At 40.7% G+C, this 21814-nt stretch overlaps 1 protein-coding gene across 2 annotated transcripts in view; it reads left to right on the plus strand.

The window, feature by feature from the left end:
- CFAP99 (cilia and flagella associated protein 99) overlaps nt 1-21814 on the plus strand; it is a 129226-nt gene that overhangs the window by 58003 nt on the left and 49409 nt on the right. For both annotated transcript variants that reach the window (XM_075848965.1, XM_075848968.1), the window contains 5 exons: nt 696-808; nt 1327-1501; nt 4919-4999; nt 16891-16959; nt 19894-19977. In XM_075848965.1, coding sequence (XP_075705080.1) covers nt 696-808; nt 1327-1501; nt 4919-4999; nt 16891-16959; nt 19894-19977 — 522 coding nt within the window. The remainder of the gene's footprint in view (nt 1-695; nt 809-1326; nt 1502-4918; nt 5000-16890; nt 16960-19893; nt 19978-21814) is intronic.

Below are 21814 nucleotides of genomic sequence, written 5' to 3' on the forward strand. Positions count from 1 at the left end.
ATTCCTTGTCTCGACATCTGTTGTCGGGGACAGTCGGGAGGCCACCAGACACATAAGACAGCAGATTGCTGATTTACCTTTATTTCTGTTATCAAAATAGCAGATATGTAGAAACAGTGGTGGAAATATATTAGCAGATTTACGCAAATTTTCCGGCGTAAAAAGGCACAAATTTTGGCGCATGTCATAGTCGCGCTAAAGTGTGTGACTTTTAAAGGGGTGGGGCTTAGCCAAAGGAGGTGGGACCCTCCTCTGTAAAACATATATTTTTTTCATAACTTAGTTACAGCGCAAATCTACATAACCTGCCCATAGCAGACGTAGATTTTGCATTTCTGTCACACAAACAGCCAAAGATGAGCCAAATATATTAAGATGTGTGGTCACAATTTCCGCCAACGTATATTAGTTTAAGACATGCCAGTCTTAATATATTTCCCCCAGTGAGTTGAGATGCCCCAGGACACATGATCATAAGGTTCCAACCTCGATGAATTCTTATCTGTCATTTAAACCTACATAGTTCTTCAATTCAATTTCTAGCCACCCACATTACCCGTAGTTCGCTTGCACCTTACCAAAATTTCCAACCAAACTGCCCATATTTGCTTGAAATCAATTGCACGAGACCAAAAGTACTTAGGAATGATGCATTTTTTTTTTCCATCTCCCCAATGATGAATTTGTCTTCTCAGTTTCTTAGGTTTTTCTTTAATACCCTGAACCTGAACACGTGGATAAAAGATGAATGGAGTCAGATATATGATTCATCCTATGTGATGGAAAACTGGATTAATCCATTGCTAAAGTAAGTATAACGTCTTTGTATATAGCATGCAAGCGAAGTCTGGGAATAGGACCAGAGAACAGATTCCCAATGGGCTATTCATTTATAGATAAAGGCCAAAAGCTCCTTAAAGGGGTTCAAGCGAATGAGCCTGAGCTGCAATACCAGACAGAACCCATGGACAAGAGTGGCGCTGTTTCTGGAAAAAAAGTAGAAATATATTTCTAATCTCATAAACCCCTTTACATTCTGATCAGGGGCTTCTTAAAGTAAAGGATAGCCAAATATCTGTAATAATCTACTAGGCACACTAGACGTACAAGAATAAATCATGTTCTTCAATGTATCGTGTGTATTACTGATGATTTTTCATTGTATTCCAGATGTTTTCATTTTACATATCATTACTTTTCTGATAATCCCTGAAATTCCAGTCATTGAATGTATTTATTACACTTGCTGAATTTGTAAAGAATGTGCAGCAAAGTACAAAATTATTTTGTAGTCAGGAATGAATGTGTGAGTTTTTTTCCCACTAGATGGCAACCTGAAGTCCTGAATTTAATAGATGCAATTGAAAATAAGATAGTAAATGGTCCTGATTTAGTAAAAGGCTCTAAAGTCACAGAGGTGAAGGAGTTCAGTATAACAAAGCCTAAGCCCAGAACCATACCGGTACCCCAAAAAATACCCGTCCAAAAGCCTCATCAACCGGTAAGTAATCGTCAGCTGGGGAAGTATTGTGCTACATTGTATGGGACAGGGCACACGATTCTGACAATTTTTCCAGAAAAATAACATAGTGGAGGAAAATGAGTTGGCCGTTTGGATACATAGCACAAAATAGTATTGGGATTGTATTCTCCTGGCTGTGGAATGCTGGTAGATTTCAGCTCTGAAGCCTGTAGAATTGTGAATGCAGCTCTGGACTATAATACAGGCTGTAATTCAGGATCAGTACATGATAAGTAATACAATGTATTTACCAAGTTTCTCAAATTTCTATGTAGAATAATTCTATATATTGACTAATATGGTACTCAAAGTTGAAGGTGCAGTTTTTTGCTGGTATAACTGATCAATGTTGACGTTGGGTCAGAAATCGTTCTGCAGCCCTGGTCTGTGTGGTACTAACAACAGGACTTCCATGATCAACTTGTCTTGAATGTCAACACTGAGATATGACAACAAGATCCAACCGTCCGATGGCTGTGACCCCACCGATTGCTAGAATGAAAGGGCAGTGGTTCTAGGAAAACCCTGTGCTACCTTATCTTCTGACAGCTCTGCTTGGCTCTTCCGGGTGGCTGCGTGGACGACCATTGTCTATAATGGACTGACCATACAGCCTCTGGAGAAAACCGAACAGAACCGCCAGAAGACGAAGTGCCATGTTGCTTTCCTAGGGTCTGGAAATTTGCACCACAATTTGGTGAGGTCTTTCGGACGGAATTCTCTGGGTGTTCTAGGTCGGATATGGTGTGTACTTTTACGCAGTGTGAACATAACCTTAGTATATTTTTATACATTTATACTTAAGCCTAGAGGTGGGTAAGTACAGCAAGGAGCACAACCTGACACTTTAGACTTTAGACTTTAGATGCAAGTCCCTTAGGGTATGTTCACACGCACTATTTACGGACCTAATTCGGGCGTTTTACGCCTCGAATTACGGCCGAAAATACTGCTTGAAAGCATCGGCAAACATCTGCCCATTCATTTGAATGGGTTTTACGATGTTCTGTGCAGACGGTAATTTTTTTTACGCGCCGCTGTCAAAAGACAGCGCGTAAAAAAGATGCCCGCATCAAAGAAGTGCCTGTCACTTCTTGGGACGTAATTGGAGCCGTTTTCCATTGACTCTATAGAAAAACAGCTCCAATTACGTCCGTAATGGACGCTGCGAAAAACGCCTGCACTTGCCATTACGTCTGAAATTCAGTAGCTGTTTTCGCCTGAAAATAGCTCCATAATTTCAGCCGTAACGGACGTGCACGTGTGAACATACCCTTATACAACAAGATTCCCATTGTCTATCAGCAGATAATCTGTAAAGTCAGCTGTACTGTTGTCTGCTGGATTACCAGATTACTGGACTTTCTTCCAGGAATACACATTTTAAAGCAAAACATGGGGCTAATTGTTCCTGATTTGACCTAATATTCACTATATCAGCGACACGGAGAATAATTACCATAATCATGATGATAGTTTGAATACACGTCAATGGTAATTTTCTATTGTCATGTCTGTAAATAATAATTGTATAAACTTCACTTTCTGATGTCATAAAGCCTCGTTCACATCAGTGTTGGAGGCTCCATTAGGGGCCTCCGTCGCAGATACAGCCGACAATACCAGAAACTACGGAAACTTGACGGAACTCATTGAAGTCAAGGAGTTCGTCGGCCGCTGGTGGTGTCTGTTGTGCAACGGAACCAGTGCTTCCGGTATTTCCGTTATTCAGCTCCTCTGACTGAGCAGAAAACGGAGAGCCGAATACAGGTGTGAACCCACCCCAACCTGGCGATTATACAGAGATAGGCCCCATGCACACGACCGTATATTTCATCCGTAATTACTGACCCATTAATTTCTATTGGCCACGGACACCTTTCAGTATTTTTACAGATGGGTGTCGGAGCTGAAAAAATGATAGAACCTGTCCTATTGTCCGTAATTACAGTACAGAAGTCCGTAATTACTCCCATAGAAGCCTATAGGCGCTTCCATAAATACGAACAGGATGTGCATCCGTAAGCCGTCCGTATTTCCGGAAGCGTTGCTATACAACATGCTGGTGACATAATTTGCAGCTTCCCTCTTTTTTTTACGGACTGTATTTACGGACAGCATTTCGGGTTAGATGAAAATACGGTCGTGTGCATGGGGCCATAAGCAGCGCTATATAGACACGACTTATCTGTCACACATCTCTTTTACAGGAAGTGCCTTCTCCTGTGTCAACCACTTATTGACCTACATGTAGTGCACTTCCTCACATTAAAAAAGATGTTCTTCAGCAGCTGTAGTCTGTATTGTACAATTCTGTGTTTAGCTGCTGCAGGACATCATAATACAAACATCAGATCCTGCCGGCCTTATTTTTGAAAAGGATGAGGACGTTTTTATAGTAATCAGGAAGCCCCCCCCCCCCTTAGGGTATGTGAACACGACCTCTTTTCAGACGTAATGGAGGCGTTTTACGCCTCGAATTACGCCTGAAAAGACGGCTCCAATACGTCGACAAACATCTGCCCATTGCTTGCAATGGGTCTTACGATGTTCTGTGCAGACGAGCTGTCATTTAACACGTCGCTGTCAAAATACGGCGCATAAAATGACGGCTCGTCAAAAGAAGTGCAGGACACTTCTTGGGACGTTTTTGGAGCCGTTTTCTCATAGACTTTATTGAAAACAGCTCCAAAAACGGCCATAAAAAACGCCGCGAAAAACGCGAGTTGCTCAAAAAATGTCTGAAAATCAGGAGTGGTTTTCCCTTGAAAACAACTCCGTATTTTCAGATGTTTTTTGCTAAGCGTGTGAACATACCCTTATTCTTCAAAAAGAGGTTCTGCAGCAGCTCAGGTGTGTATTATATGGAATAATTTATCCCCTACTATAAACAATAAAGAATATTAGAAGTCACCATGATTTTATATGGTGACAGAATTTCTTGGTGACTTCTAATATTCTTATAATTTACAGTTGGGGGGGGGGGGGGCGTATTATCCCATATATAATAATTCTAATCACGTATAATCTAATCATTAACAATGGTCTTTTCCGGTCATATCACAACTATTATTGTTATGGGCACATTTAGTTTTCCAGATTACTGGAATTTATCTAGAAGCTCCCCTGCAATGAAATCTGATAGTCCGGCATCATGCTGACGCTCTGGATGCCAGCTTGTCGGAGTCTTGCTGTACTATTTTCAGCACTTATATATGTAAAAGACATAGAAGAGGATAAGAGGGCTCCGAGGTGGGCATCCACATTAACACAAGGCATGGTAATGGCTGAGCTGCTGGGAGTATTTGTACATGGGATGGATCTTCTGTACAACAATAACTATTTTAGTATTTTCAGGAAAACCCATTGTAAATGTTCATCATGTCTGTGATCCAGGTCCCTGAGAGCACATACAAAAGTCCTAGAGAGCAAGAAGTTCTTCAAGGAAAGAAACGGAGAAATCGCCAGAAAGCAGAGGTACGTGAAGAAGATGACAGATTATCCACCGCTTCATCACTTGTATATTGTCATATTGTATTCTATTACACCTTCTGTTATAAATAAAGGGAACTGCGGGACCTCCCTCAGATTCCATTATATGCTACCTACTGTCTGCGTATTCGTTATATCCCGGCCGGTGAAATCCCTGATCCTGGACTACTTCTTTAGTGAAGAGATTAATCTAAGGGTATGTGCGCACACAAAATAAAAAAACATCTCAAAATACGGAGCTGTTTTCAAGGGAAAACAGGTCCTGATTTTCAGAAGTTTTTCAATCAAAGTCGCGTTTTTCGCTGTGTTTTTAATGGCCGTTTTTGGAGCTGTTTTTCTATAGAGTCTATGAAAAACGGCACCAAAAACGGCTGCAGAAGTGACATGCACTTCTTTTTCGCGGCTGTTTTTTTTTAAAAAAAAAAAGCCTCTTTGGAATGATTTTTTAGCCGTTTTTCGGGACGTTTACAGCCCGAAAAACAGCTGAAAACACTCCGTGTGAACATACCCGAATAGAGACAGACGATCGCAGTAACAATCATTGCACCTTGTAAAAGCTGTCGTGTCGACCTGCGCTCGTTTGTACGGTCCATGTTGGGCCGTTTAAAAAGACCTTAAGACGTATGCCGGGTTCCCACGTAGAGTTAACCCTGCGAAAATTCCGCAATGGAATTCTGTGCATTTATAATAGCAGCAAAGTGGATAACATTCAGAAAATCTCATGCCCACGCTACGTAAAAAAAACGCAACGTAAACGTTAATAAATTGACCAGCAGTTCAGAAATTAATTCCACAGCATTTCAATATATGCTGCGTTTTTCTTGATTTTCCATTGCAGGTTTTCTCCATTTAATTCTATCAGCAATTACGCCGCAAAAAATCGCAACTACGGAAAAAAAAATAAACATTATACTTACCCAGAACGCCCTCCTTCTTCCTGCAGTCCGGCCTCCTGGGATGACATATCATCCCATGTGACTGCTGCAGTCAATCACAGGCTGCAGTGGTCACATGGGGTGCAGCATCATCCAGGGTGGCCGGACCGGAGTGCGATGGACGGACGTGTTGCCTTAACAACAAGCTACGTATGAGCGTTTTTTAGCCTTACCGCAGTGGAAATTCCATCCGAAAAAGCAGTTTTCGGACGGAGTGTACTGCGGGTTAAATCGGAGACAATAGCCTCCGGGTTGCCATGTACGGAAGCCTCGGAGGAACAGCCTCCGGCCGGTCCTCCTCGGCTTCCTGTCAGTGTGACTGTTACGTCACAATGACAGTTAGAGTAAATTACACTACGTCTGTAGTGTAATGTACTCTAGCAGCGATCAAAGCTGCAAGTCTAAATGTCCCCTAGTGGGACAAGTAAAAAAAAGTAAAAATAAGTAATAAATGTTTTTTAAAAAAAAGTGTAAAAATGAGTTATAAGTTCTATAAACACAAAATGCATTTTTCCCTATAATAAGAATTTTATTATAGAAAAAAAAATGAACACGTTAAAAAAGTACACATATTTGGTATCACCGCGTTCGTAACGATCCCAACTATAAAACTGTAATGTTGTTTTTCCCGCATGGTGAACACCCCAAAAAAAATCAATAAAAAACGACAACAGAATCGCAATTTTTTTGGTCACTACCCCTCCCAAAATAAAGAATAAAAAGTGATCAAAAAGTCGCATGTACCCAAAAATAGTACCAATAAAAACTGCAATCCGTCCCGCAAAAAACAAGCCCTTACACAGCTTTTTTGACTAAAAAATTAAAAAATTATGGCTCTCAGAATATGGTGACACAGAAATTTTTTTTTTTAATAAATAAGTGATTTGATTGTGCAAACGCTAAAAAAAAGGACCAAACCTATATACATCTGGTATCGCCGTAATCGTACCGACCCGCAGAATAAAGTAAAAATGTTATTTATAGCGTATGGTGAGCGCCGCAAAAAAAACCTAAAAAACTTCAGAATTCCTGGTTTTTGGTCAGCCGGCTTGAAAGTGATCAAAAAATCGCATGTACCCCAAAATGGTACCAATGAAAACAACAGATTGTTCCGCAAGAAATAAGCCCTCACATGGCTCCGGTGGTGAAAAAAAAAAAAGTTCTGGCTTTCAGAATATGGCGATGCAAAATGTGCAGAGTGTTCCAAAAGCGGATAAGATCGGGCGCCATTTATCAGTGCGACACCGACCACATATCGGCGGATTATTATTTATTTACTGCATTATTATACCCTCTTATTATGCCCTGATGTTCTCCGCACAGATTACGTGTACCCCCACATTATAAACTGAAATAGCAGCAAAACCCCAAACAGAATTACTGCCAAGCAAAATCTGCGCTCCAAAAGCCAAATGGCGTCCCTCCCTTCTGAGCCCTGCAGCGTACCCAAACAGCAGTTTGCGCCCACATATATGGCATCGCCATACCCAGCAGAACCCGCTTAACGTTTTATGAGGTATTTGTTTTCTGTGGCACAAACTGGGCACAACATATTATGCACTAAAATGGCATATCAGTGGAAAATTGCAATTTTTACTTTGAACCATCCGCTGTGCATTAACCCCTTTGCGCACTATGACTTAATTGCCCGTCATGGTGCGGGGGTTGATGTATGGAGCGGGCTCACGTGCTGTGCCCGCTCCATATGCTGCAGGTGTCAGCTGTGTATTACAGCTGACACCTGGGACTAACGGACAGGTACAGCGATCGCTCTGTTACTGAAGCCTGTAAGAATAACAATATACTGCAATACATTAGTATTGCAGTGTATTGTACCAGCGATCCAATGATCGCTGGATCAAGTCCCCTAAGGTGATTAATAAAATGTGTAGAAGAATTAAAGTTATTAGTAGTGAGAATTTTTTTTAAAGTAAAAAAAAAAACCTTTTCCAATTTTTCTTCTAAAGTAATGTAAAAAAATGAATACAATTGGTATCACTACGTCCGTAAAAGTCCAAACTATTACAATATACCATTATTTAATTTGCATGGTGAACACCTTAAAAAAATTTAATAATGGAAACAGCCAAAATCGCAGTTTTTTTTTGTCACATTAGCTCTAAAAAAAAATAATTAAGTGTAATGGATTTGCCTGACACAGCTTCTTTGTCGACGCCCGTGGTTAATCAGCCTGCATCTGTGCCTAGGTCTGTTAGAGTGACTCGATCTGCTACCACTCAGGCTGGGAGGCTGAGGAGTGGGAGAGCCTATCACAGCCTGGCCAGACGGAGCTAGCTCCCGCCGTCTGTCTATTTATACCTTCATTTCCTGCTCCTCCTTTGCCTGTGATTCTGTCTGGTTTCCTGGCTCTGCTGCTCCTGCTTGTACTATTGTCCTCTGCTTCAAATTTACCCTGGCTTTACTGACTACTCTCCTGCTCTGCGTTTTTGGTACCTTGTACACTCCTGGTTTGACTCGGCTCGTTCACTACTCTTGTTGCTCACGGTGTTGCCGTGGGCAACTGCCCTATTTCCCTTAGCTTCTGTGTACCCTTGTCTGTTGGTCTGTCGTGCACTTATTGAGCGTAGGGACCGTCGCCCAGTTGTACGCCGTTGCCTAGAATGGGCCGTTCAAGTAGGCAGGGACTGAGTGGCGGGTAGATTAGGGCTCACCTGTCTGTCTCCCTACCCCGTCATTACAGTAATACAATTTTTTAATCGCTTTTTATGTACCAAAAAATGGTACCAATAAAAACTACAGCTCCTCCCACAAGAAATAAGCCCTCACACCACTCTATTGATGGAAAAATAAAAAAGTTATGGCTCTTGGAAGGCGGGGAGTGAAAATCTAAAATAAGAAAACAAAAAATGGATCAGTCCTGAAAGGCTTAATTCATTTCTAATGAAAAAACGTATGACCACATGTGGGGTATTTCCGTACTCGGGAGAAATTGCTTTATCCCTTGCGAAAATGAGAAAATTCAACATTTTAGTGGAAAAAAGTTTGATATTAATTTTCGCGCCCTAATTCTAATAAACTCTGCAAAAGACCCGTGGGGTCTAAATGCTCACTATACCCATGAAAAATTCCTTGAAGGTTTTTCCAAAATGGGGTCACTTTTGGTGGGTTTCCACTGTTTTGGTCCATCCAGTTCATTGCAAATGCGACATTGCACCGAAAACCATTCCAGCAAAATCAGAAATCCAAATGGCGCTCCTTCCCTTCTGAGCCCTGCTGTGGGTCCAAACAGCAGATTATTACCACATATGGGGTATTGTTGTAATCGGACAACATCGCTTTACAAATGTTGGGTTGCATTTTCTTCGTTATTCCTTGTAAATATTAAAAATTTCTATGTTGTTTCAGAAAAAAAGTAGATTTTAATTTTTACAGACTAATTCCAATATATTTAGTGAAAAACCTCTGTGGTAAAAATGCTAACTATACCCCTAGATAAATACCTTAAGTGGTCTAGTTTTCTACATGGGGTCGTTTATGGGGAGTTTCTATCGTTCTGGCAGCTCAAAGCTTCTCCAAATGTACAGTGGGGCCTAACACATTTTCAAGCAAAATATGAGTCCTGAAAGTCTCCGGGTGCTCCCTTTCTTTCGGGCCCTGCCGTGTGTCCAGGCAACGCATTAGGGCCACAATGTGGGTATTTTTGAAAACAGGAAAAACAGGGTGATAAATTTTGTGGTGTGTTTTTTCATTTTCATGTTCACGTTACAAGGAAATCGGTCTTCAAACTGATACTTTTATGAAAAAAGTGAAATTGTAATTTTTTTCACCTGCTATGTATTAAATTTAGCAAAAAAACTGTGGGGTCAAAATACTTACTATACCCCTGAATAAATACCTTAAGAGGTATTCTAAATGGGGTCGTTTATGGGGAGTTTGTATCGTTCTGGCAGCTCAAATCCTCTCCAAATGTACAGTGGGGCCTAAAACATTTTCAAGCAAAATATGAGTCCTGAAAGCCTCCGGGTGCTCCCTTTCTTTTGGGCCCTGCCGTGTGTCCAGGCAACGCATTAAGGCCACAATGTGGGTATTTTTGAAAACAGGAGAAATAGGGCGATAGATTTTGTGCTGTGTTTCTACATTTTCATGTTCGCTTTACAAAGAAATCGGTCTTCAAACTGATACTTTTATGCAAAAAGTTAAATTATTATTTTTTTCACCGGCTATGTATTCAATTTAACAAAACACTGTGGGTTCAAAATACTTACTATACCCCTAAATAAATACCTTAAGGGGTCTAGTTTTCTAAATGGGGTCATTTGTGGGGGTTTCCATCACTCTGAGACCTATGAGCCTCTGAAAACCTGGCTTGGTGCAGGAAAGCAAAATGTACTTCAAAATGTACACAATTATTATTCAATTTGTAAGTCCTCTAAATTGCTGAAAATTTAATTTCTTTTTTTCAAAAGTGCTGCCAAAATGGAGTAAAGAGATGAAAATACATATTTAATTAAAATATTGTACAGTATGTGTGTAATTAAAAATAGGGAAAATTTTTAATTTTTACAAAATTTCTTCCATTTTTCTATTAATTTCCACAAATTGTATCAGTCTACTTTTACCACTAAAATAAAGTACAACATGTGACGAAAAAACAATGTCAGAATTACTTGGATATTAAAAACTTTCACAGAGTTATTCTCTGATAAAGTCAGACATACCAGATTTGACAAATCTGGCTTGGTCATTAAGGTCCAAACAGGCCCGGTCATTAAGGGGTTAATGCATGTAATTTATAAATGTAAATACATTTGTAATATACTTACATTTTCCAAAGTGGCCCCGTTTCCAGATCCTGCCGTGGGGAACTTGACGGGTGACGTCACTCTCTGCTCTGGTCGCTTTGTTGATCTTGGATTCTTTGTCGGGTATACGACACGTCACTTGTCACGTGGTGTATATCGGCTTGTTCTGCTTTACAGCCCGTAACGCACATGCCCTGTCACTGCTGTTCTCGCGGTCACTGCTGTTCTCGAGATAACAGCAGGGGCCGCGCATGCGCGTTACAACAGAACAAGCCGATATACACCACGTGACAAGTGATGTGTCGTATACCCGGCAAAGAATTGAAGATCAACAAAGCGGCAGAGCCAGTGCAGAGAGTGATGTCACCAGTCAAGTTCCCCACGGCAGGATCTGGAAACGGGGCCACTTTGGAAAATGTAAGTATATTACAAATGTATTTACATTTATAAATTACATGCATTAAAGGGGTTTTTGAAAATATGATGGTATCTCGGACAACCCCTTTAACAAAACTACAGACAAGGATTATTCCACATCGCATATTCCCGGCGTTACTTTCACTGTTAATTATTTTGGCAGTGTCTTGTCAATGCCTCTTTTGCAATGTGTCAGCATATGTGATATACACAGTCTTGGCTGGGAACGCTGCAAGGACAATTGTTCTCGGTATAAAGGCTTTTAAATCAATAGAGCAGTTTGTCTATAGTAACACACCCAGTAATGCGAATACCAATAGACAGTAGAAAAAGTGTCCATGCAGCATGATCCAGGTCACACAATGGTCAGTCATCTCAGCTATTCTCAGGGATCATCACTCCCAATGATGACCGACCCACAATGCTGTCCGCTGTACGCAGCTCCCCATACAGACACAGCGAGTGAAAGGACGGCAGTACAAGGACAGAGAGGAGCTGTACAAGGAAAGACACAATTATAGAGACAAAATGAAACAGTAGTAAATACAGGTAGGACAATAGACAGTGGACGGAGGGTAGCGGTACAAGGAGGAATGTGCAGAGTATGGGCTTGTCCACACGTGGCGGAATTGCTGCGTATTTTCCGCAATTGCGGATGGAATATACACAGCAGAATACAGTAGCAGCAAAGTCGGTGAGATCTAACAAATCTCATCCACAGTCTGCGTTAAAATTCAGAGCAGAAATTCACCTGCGGTGCGTATTTTTCGTACCACAGAATGTAAATTCCTCCTGCGGAAAGTGGACTGAATTGCTGCGTTTTTCAAAGGATATGTCTCTATCTCCCAGCATTGAGCAAAACGCAGCAAAAGCCGCACCATTTTTTTGGAGCCATCTTGAGATTAATAAGTAAAATATATATTAATCTAAGGAGCAGTTGTCTTGAAACAATTCTATGTTATGTGTTCTTGAGTTGAATGTTTTTATTATTCTTGTTAGGAGCAGATCAATCATCCTTGGTAGAATGAAGAATGACATTGTTTACCTTAAGAGTATGTTCACACGCAGTGTTTTCAGACGTAATTCGGGCGTTTTACGCCTCGAATTACGCCTGAAAAAATGCCCCTAATATGCCTACAAACATCTGCCCATTGCTTTCAATGGGTTTTACGGTGTTCTGTTACCACGAGCCTTAATTACACGCGTTGCTGTCAAAATACGGCGAGTAAAATTACGGCTCGTCAAAGGAAGTGCAGGACACTTCTTGGGATGTTTTTGGAGGCGTTTTTCATTGACTCCATTGAAAAACGACTCCAAAAATGACCGTAAAATACGCCGCGAAAAACGCAAGTTGCTACAAAAACGTCTGAAAATCAGGAGCTATTTTCGCCTGAAAACAGCTCCGAATTTTCATATGTTTTTAGTCACTGCGTATGAACATACCCTAAGGGAGGGAGTGAGCCTTGAACAAGGGCTTTGTTTAAATGATGTAATGTTGTGCCATCTTATCTGCAGTCTCCATTTTCTAGAAAACTATGAGAAACAGGAGTCTTAAACCATTTGTGTACAAAGAAATAAATATACTTTTATTGTTACATAAAAAAATTCAAATATAAAAACACAAATACACAACGAGGTATTAAAATTGAAGGGTAAATGGGTAGATCAAATTCTAGACCTTCTACACAGGTATGCCATAAATACTACAGACAGAGAATTCTACTGACTGTGGTTTTAATGGAAGAAAGAAACAACGTGATGTTCAATACAGACAGTGCCGATACCCTGAAACAGCACTTCCTCATTCCACCAATGAAATAGCAAATGCATATCAAGTAAGCAGCATACAGATGAATGCCACAAGGAGTTATATCTAACCCCACCTTTTGCCTGGTCCCGGGTATAAGACAAGAGAAAAGTATAACCTGAAAAAGACCCGGTGTATTATTAGGAACCAAAATCCACCTGGCAAGAATCAGGGAAATGAGTAGATAATAGCTTACCCATGAAGTTTATGGGAATAGAATGATCCACCTAATGTTTGAGGGGTGCCTCAAACATTAGGTGGATCATTCTATTCCCATAAACTTCATGGGTAAGCTATTATCTACTCATTTCCCTGATTCTTGCCAGGTGGATTTTGGTTCCTATTTATACACCGGGTCTTTTTCAGGTTATACTTTTCTCTTGTCTTATACCCGGGACCAGGCAAAAGGTGGGGTTAGATATAACTCCTTGTGGCATTCATCTGTATGCTGCTTACTTGATATGCATTTGCTATTTCATTGGTGGAATGAGGAAGTGCTGTTTCAGGGTATCGGCACTGTCTGTATGGAACATCACGTTGTTTCTTTCTTCCATTAAAACCACAGTCAGTAGAATTCTCTGTCTGTAGTATTTATGGCATACCTGTGTAGAAGGTCTAGAATTTGATCTACCCATTTACCCTTCAATTTTAATACCTCGTTGTGTATTTGTGTTTTTATATTTGAATTTTTTGATGTAACAATAAAAGTATATTTATTTCTTTGTACACTCATGGTTTAAGACTCCTGTTTTTCATAGTTTTCAAGGTTATTCTTGGAGTTTCGCTATCTATAGTGACGTTTTTGGAGGTGTTGTTACTACCACTTAGTGGGTGACACCTAGCGAAATTACCATACCTGCGAGACATTTTGGTTGTTAATTCCATTTTCTAGTGAGATAAGAAGTAGAGACCCATTAACTTGTGTAACTGAAGTGTGTCTCCCCCATGTAACAAGGGACAGGGCACCTGGGAGACCTTGAAATGGGAAGAATTATTATAATGCATTGAAATATTCTCATTGACTGAATCAGAGTTACTATCATATTGTAGATGATTGGCTGAAATCAAAGCCTACACCTTTTCTGTCATCATACTTACAGTGGAGGAAATAAGCATTTGATCCCTTGCTGATTTTGTAAATTTGCCCACTGTCAAAGACATGAACAGTCTAGAATTTTTAGGCTAGGTTAATTTTACCAGTGAGAGATAGATTATATAAAAAGAAAAACAGAAAATCACATTGTCAAAATTATATATATTTATTTGCATTGTGCACAGAGAAATAAGTATTTGATCCCTTTGGCAAACAAGACTTAATACTTGGTGGCAAAACCCTTGTTGGCAAGCACAGCAGTCAGACGTTTTTTGTAGTTGATGATGAGGTTTGCACACATGTTAGATGGAATTTTGGCCCACTCCTCTTTGCAGATCATCTGTAAATCATTAAGATTTCGAGGCTGTCGCTTGGCAACTCGGATCTTCAGCTCCCTCCATAAGTTTTCGATGGGATTAAGGTCTGGAGACTGGCTAGGCCACTCCATGACCTTAATGTGCTTCTTTTTGAGCCACTCCTTTGTTGCCTTGGCTGTATGTTTCGGGTCATTGTGGTGCTGGAAGACCCAGCCACGAGCCATTTTTAATGTCCTGGTGGAGGGAAGGAGGTTGTCACTCAGGATTTGACGGTACATGGCTCCATCCATTCTCCCATTGATGCAGTGAAATAGTCCAGTGCCCTTAGCAGAGAAACACCCCCAAAACATAATGTTTCCACCTCCATGCTTGACAGTGGGGACGGTGTTCTTTGGGTCATAGGCAGCATTTCTCTTCCTCCAAACACGGCGAGTTGAGTTAATGCCAAAGAGCTCAATTTTAGTCTCATCTGACCACAGCACCTTCTCCCAGTCACTCTCAGAATCATCCAGATGTTCATTTGCAAACTTCAGATGGGCCTGTACATGTGCCTTCTTGAGCAGGGGGACCTTGCGGGCACTGCAGGATTTTAATCCATTACGGCGTAATGTGTTACCAATGGTTTTCTTGGTGACTGTGTTCCCAGCTGCCTTGAGATCATTAACAAGTTCCCCCCGTGTAGTTTTCGGCTGAGCTCTCACCTTCCTCAGGATCAAGGATACCCCACGAGGTGAGATTTTGCATGGAGCCCCAGATCGATGTCGATTGACAGTCATTTTGTATGTCTTCCATTTTCTTACTATTGCACCAACAGTTGTCTCCTTCTCACCCAGCGTCTTACTTATGGTTTTGTAGCCCATTCCAGCCTTGTGCAGGTCTATGATCTTGTCCCTGACATCCTTAGAAAGCTCTTTGGTCTTGCCCATGTTGTAGAGGTTAGAGTCAGACTGATTAATTGAGTCTGTGGACAGGAGTCTTTTATACAGGTGACCATGTAAGAGCTGTCTTTAATGCAGGCACCAAGTTGATTTGGAGCGTGTAACTGGTGTGGAGGAGGCTGAACTCTTAATGGTTGGTAGGGGATCAAATACTTATTTCTCTGTGCACAATGCAAATAAATATATATCATTTTGATTATGTGATTTTCTCTTTTTTTTTTTAAATATAATCTATCTCTCACTGGTAAAATTAACCTAGCCTAAAAATTCTAGACTGTTCATGTCTTTGACAGTGGGCAAACTTACAAAATCAGCAAGGGATCAAATACTTATTTCCTTCACTGAATATACTTGTTTGGATCAATAAAGATCAGAGGAGTCTTTTGAGCATACCAGCAGCGTCTATGTGTTATTTCTCCTCTGCGATATATCGATAACCAATAACCACTGAGATTATTTGGAACTGAACAGGTGTACTGATACAGGTGTTGGTTGACACACCTACCTAAATCTTCAGTCTAATATACTTTTGGCCGAATTTGCGTCGACATATAGTAAGGGTGCACACGTGGCAGGAAAAATGTAGTTGCTGATCTTGCCGGGAATTCGTGGGTTTTCTGCAGCAATATCCGCATCTGTTACATGCTGATTTTGCTGCGGATTCACTGCACATTTCACCCTATAATATTGAATGGGTGCAAGAAATATTTCTGTGCTGAGTTTTTTTACACAACATGTGGATGAGGTCTTTAAAACACAATACTCATGCACCAAACTGAAAACTGCTGCGGACTTGTGGTGCGGAATCTGCACCGCAAATCCACAATGTGTGAATTGAGCCGAATAGTCCCAGCAGTGAGATTAAATCATTTATTATTTAATGTTTATCAAACCGCTTTAGGAATATTTATTTATTCACACCATGAGGCTAGCGGCACAAGAAGTATCTGGTAGCTGCTCCCCCATTCCTTCCCCATCAGTTGTGCAGTTCACATTGTCCCTTTATAACTGCAGTCCGTTCTATTGCAATTTCATCCATACAATAAATACCACAGAGCTGCGCCATCTAGTGGGCAAATCATAAGTTGCGGAATTTTTAGATTTTTTGATAAATTAAAGTTAGGCTGTAATGTTAAATTGCCATCAGATGTGATCAATTTTTATTATTTTTATTTCAGTCCTAAACCATCAAAAAACGTATGTGAGGGTCAGTCACGATCAGTTGTGTTCAGTTAGGTATCTGTATCTTTTTTGTTTAGGTCCTATAATTTATTTTTTTAAAGGGGTTCTCATGGAATCTATATATATGTACAGTATAGAGTTAAAGGAGACTAGCATGTGTAGCACTCCAGTAGACTAAGATTCGGTCCCCAAATAACACTTCTTGGCATTAGGTGAGACATTATTTACAGCTTTCTTGTTTATTAGCAAAAAAACACATGGAAAAAGCCTCACCCGCAGCATTAATCCAGGCAAGAGTTTTTGGGGATAGGATCTTAACACGGGCAACACTGTATACTGTATGTGATCCCGGGGATCCCCCCCTTAGTAATGTGCACTCCCCTAATGTCTTTACTATGAGGATTTATCTCATTCTTAATTTCAGGAGCTGTTGATTGAAGCAAATATGGGGCAGTTTAAATGTGCCAATCCCGAGAAGTCAGAGAAAACCCAGGTATGTTATGTCCAGCTGTGTACCGTATGTTCATGCTTCCGTGGTGGTCTTTTGTGTAGGTTGGTAAAATACTGCAGTGGCCAGATGTTACATTGAACCGTGTGTTTTTTAGGGCATTTAAATGGGTTAAATTGTTAGGATGTGCCATCACTTACTGACTGATAGGGGTCTGACTGTCTGGACCCCCACATATCCTTAGAATCACTAAAGTAGTTCACCAATGCGGCTACTTTACTGATCTTCCATACACAGTGACACGCCCGACCACCCCTACACAGCAGGTGACCAAGACCGTCGCTGTGCAAGAGAACTACCGGAGAATCATCTGTCCCTTTGGTCTTGTGATCAGCGGGGGTCCCAAATGTCGGAATCAGAACATTTTGACATATATTAGCAATATTCCGAAACATTAAATGATGGGAATACCCAATGACTGGGGTATTTTATGCCTCCATGATCAGTTGCTAAAAATATCAGATGATTTTCTGCTAATCTTGTATTACGATACTTAGTCTCAAATGTTAGAAATCTAACAAGATGGAAAAAAAACTAATTTTAGGGAAGGGGAAATGTTCAATCAGGTAATAATATCTGCCGAGACACAAGTTCTAAGAAAAGATGGGGGTGGAATGTAGGGAGTTGTGGAAAGTGGTTGGGGGGCTTTATAATGTGGCAGTCAAAGGGGGTTAGTTTAGGGTGCACTTATCAATAGGATTAATTGTGGAGGTCCAACCCATGGAACAACTACTGATCTCAATTACCGGAGGATTTTAGTCCTTGCTGTCAATTGAGAGCAGACTTCACACCTATAGTCGCTCTCCATTGCAATGAGTGGGAGTTGTGGAAAGTGCTGTGTGCCCTCTGTCGGGGGCCAGGATTAAAACCGGTCCGTTATTGTTATCATGGTCAGCGCCTCCAGATAGGGCACATGTCCTGTGATTTTGTTTTTATACACGATTCCCAACGTTTATTGCACAGCTAGAAATTCATTACATTCTGCACTCAGTGCACTCCTGTAGCGTTATTATGGCTTTTTGGCTTTTGAATAGTGCTCTAAAAACATATACGGAAAAATACACTAAAAGGTTTTCAGACGCAGATCAGTGCAGCACAGGATAAGTATTACAGCTGAGGAAAAATAACATTTCATACATGCAAGATATTTTATTACTTCTGACACTGTGTACATATCAGTCTAGTGGAACGGCTTGGTTCACAACAAAATAGCATTGTAGAAGGAGTTATTCACTTTTAACATTTAAAGAGGATCTGCCAGCTCTCCTGACATGGCAAATTTAGTAAATACTTATATTCCTAATAAAATATAAATGTAATAATTTTGCATTGTGCTGTTTCTCTGTTTTTCCTCTTGGAAATGTATGAATACATTTATAACTCGGCATTACCATTCGCCTTGTTGCTAGGGTGTGTCCATAGACAGTCTGGTACTGTCAGCACTGAGTGAAAGGGACACCCCCTATTGGCAGGTATGCTCCCTAATAAGGATGGGGGTGATAACATGAACAGAAGTTAATGTTACCCCTCCTCTGGGGTCATCTACAGCCATACAGGGACAGGAGGGGAATCTCTGCTTCTCCTCCTCCCACTGCACGCTGCCAGCCGGTTTTCCTCTGCACACCCCTTCTCCTCCACACAGGGTCAAGTAAGATCTAGACCTAGATTACAGCTATAGCTGCGTTCTAGCCTGAGCTAGAGCCTTTGGATTAATTTTTTAGCAGTGCAGCTACTGGACAGTGCAGAAACTCAGGTTTTAAGCAACCAGGGAGCATGTACAGCAGAGAGGGTTTTCTCTGCTGCTGCTTGGGCTGTCTGATGAGCCCTAGTTAGGCTCCACCTGAGACGGCTCTTTATATCAGGTGTGTGCAGTCCATACAGGGCTCTCAGTCTGGGGAAGACAGGCATGCTAGCCTGTGAGAGTCACCACCGTGTGAGGTAAAACGGAAGGTTATGAGGTGCTGGGCACAAGGCTCAGTGTCACATATTGAGGGACACTGAATGTGTTAGTTAGAGGCTGGACGGCCTAGGGTTTATTTTGTATGTTTATTGTTGTACCACTGACTGCTGTTGTGAAGACAATAAAGCTAGCTGCGGCTGGTTTAAACCTTTTTTGGAGTGAACTTTCTATGTGTGCCAACCATCTCACATTGGAGATGTCGAGCCCATGAGCTAAGTGGTCCCCAGGTTGTCACAATGGGTTGAAGTTAACCTGCTCTAACTAAGGCTAAATTGCAGCTAGATCTGCAATCTAGAGCCCTTATAGTCAAGGATGTATCAGATACTTCCTTGGCTACTGAAGCTAGCTGGTTTTCCTCTTGATTCTGACATAAATGGGAATGGCGTTTTTGAGGGGTGTGGCTTATATAAAAGGATGTGGCCAAATAAATTCAGACTCCCTATATTAATATTAGACCCCAGACCAGATACCTATATTAATATCAGACTCAAGACCAGACCTCAGATCTAACCGCTAAATATATTCAGACCCCAGAACAGACCCTCTAAATATATTCGGACCCTAGAACTCCTATTTTAATATCAGTCTCAAAACCAGACCTCTTATTTAGTTTAGGCCCCAATTAAAAAAATAAATATTCAGACTCCTGGCCAGACTATATACTTACCTTCCTCGAACCCGGCTCTTGTTTAGCTCCGGGCGCCGTCCAGTATCAGGACGTTGTGTGTGCCACCCCATACTTTGTTCTGATGCAGGATCCAGCGCGGTGGCGCCCGGAACAAACAAGATTCAGGAGCGAGGAGGGTAAGTATACAGCCCGCTATATATTAAATTAATCCTTGTACAGAAAATATACTGATAATATTATCCTCTCTCATTTGGAGGAGATGCATGTTGATATAACAAAAAGTGAATTCTTCATAGTAATATTATGTGACATCTGGTTCTTGTCTTTACAGCGTGTTTTGTCAGAAATAACGAAAGAAGAAGATAACAAATTAGCTTTTAATAGAATGAAAGTGCAGCAAGCTCCAATAAAGAAGGTAAGAGCCTATTACCACTTCATCACCTATGAGTTTGTTTTCTATAATGGAAATAAATGTACTGAATACCAACCATTTTTGTAAGGTGTTTTGCATCAACTAAATGGCCACCAGCGACGTTGAGGGATGGGGTTATAGCATTTCTTTATCCATGACACCATAGAAGATGGAATTGTCTTGTGTAAAAAGCCACAAATCTGTTATATGATTAAATTATTTGGGCTTGTAGCCGCCACTAGGGGGGAGCTCTCCTACATATAGTGTTAAAGGGAAGGTGTCACGTAATTTTTAATTTTTTTTTGTTATTGCTTTTAGTATGTCATTAAAATACATTTTATTTACTTGTGTTTTTGTGTTGTACTTTTTTCTTTCTTTTACTTCTCTATGGGGGCTGCCATTTTTTTTTTCATCTCTGTATGTGTCGATTAACGACACATACAGAGATGGAACACGGCACATACATCCCCATAGAGAATGCGAACGGGAGCTGTTCCATTCACTATAGCATACGCCGTCCAAAAGGAAGGCGTTCGGCAGAGCGACACCCGGCGCCATTTTCATGTGGACCGGAAGCTGCGGCCGGACAGTAAGATGACTACTTCCGGTCGCGGCTTCCGTCCATATGTTCAGAAGCAAGGACTGGGAGCGGAGGCAGCGGCGGCGGCAGGAGCAGGTAAGTTATGTTTGTGTATGTGATGTGTGTGTATGTTCGTGTTATACTGTCTGATTACCACTGTATCTAATCTTCCTACACTGTTCATTCGCTCAAAAAATGGCAGCACACAGTGTAGGAGGTTTGAACATTCAACCCCCTCCTTTCTCCTGGCACTAGCCAGGATAAGGGAGGGGGGATTGTGTGAGGACACTAGAGCGAGTTTGTCTTTTCCAATTTTGCAGCATAAAGCAATGAGGTTGCTTTACCACATGCCAATGCTGCAATTTTGGGAATTGCTCACTCTAAGGACCAGCACATGGAAATGTTATAAATTAGAATCTAATGTATAATATTTCCTGACTTGTGAAAAAGTTAAAAAAATTAGAACAATGTGTAATCATTTTTATACTAACTGTTTAACTAAAAAAATATATATATATTTTTCTAGCGACACATTCCCTTTAAACAGCTAGTATTGAATTCAATGAGAGCTGTAAGCTCCCCCTAGTGGTGAATGCAGGCAGTCAGAATTTCATCCTTTTACTCTATAGCTATGTAAAGGAAAGCAGGGAATTCAAATCAGCATAGAGTTATGTAACTATTTAGATGAAATAAAATGAAATACGGTAATATGTACACCTTCGTCCTTCACTGCCCTAGTCCACCACAGATCATACTGACATACTGATAACTTCTCCATCATACTAAATCACTAGGAATATTAGGTGTTAACCTCTAACCCATCCTAGACTTCATGAATATTAGGAATTATTTCATAATCACCCTAGAGCACCATGGATATTTTGGACCTATTTAGATATATATTTAAAAAAAGAAACGATTCATTACTTTTTTTTATCTGTGTTTTTATTTTGCAATAAGTTAACATTACAAATAAAGAGTGAACAAACAAAATGTCCTATGGCAAAAGCATGTCTAAACATTATACTGTTATAGTACACGTTGCACAGTACACCGTACACTACATGACTTGCCTAAGTAGAGTCATGTGTTATTGAACATTTTATTTCCCCTTTTCCACCCATTCACCCAAGAAAAAAGACACGTGACAACCGAGGTTGGATGTGAAATGGCCACAGCAGCCGTTTATTAATTTACATTGTTTATAAAATGCAATTTAATCCGAAACATTCGGATAACTACTTAGGAAGTCAACCAGAG

This window comes from Rhinoderma darwinii, chromosome 1 (assembly GCF_050947455.1).
Source record: "Rhinoderma darwinii isolate aRhiDar2 chromosome 1, aRhiDar2.hap1, whole genome shotgun sequence".
Classification (NCBI taxonomy): Eukaryota; Metazoa; Chordata; class Amphibia; order Anura; family Rhinodermatidae; genus Rhinoderma; species Rhinoderma darwinii.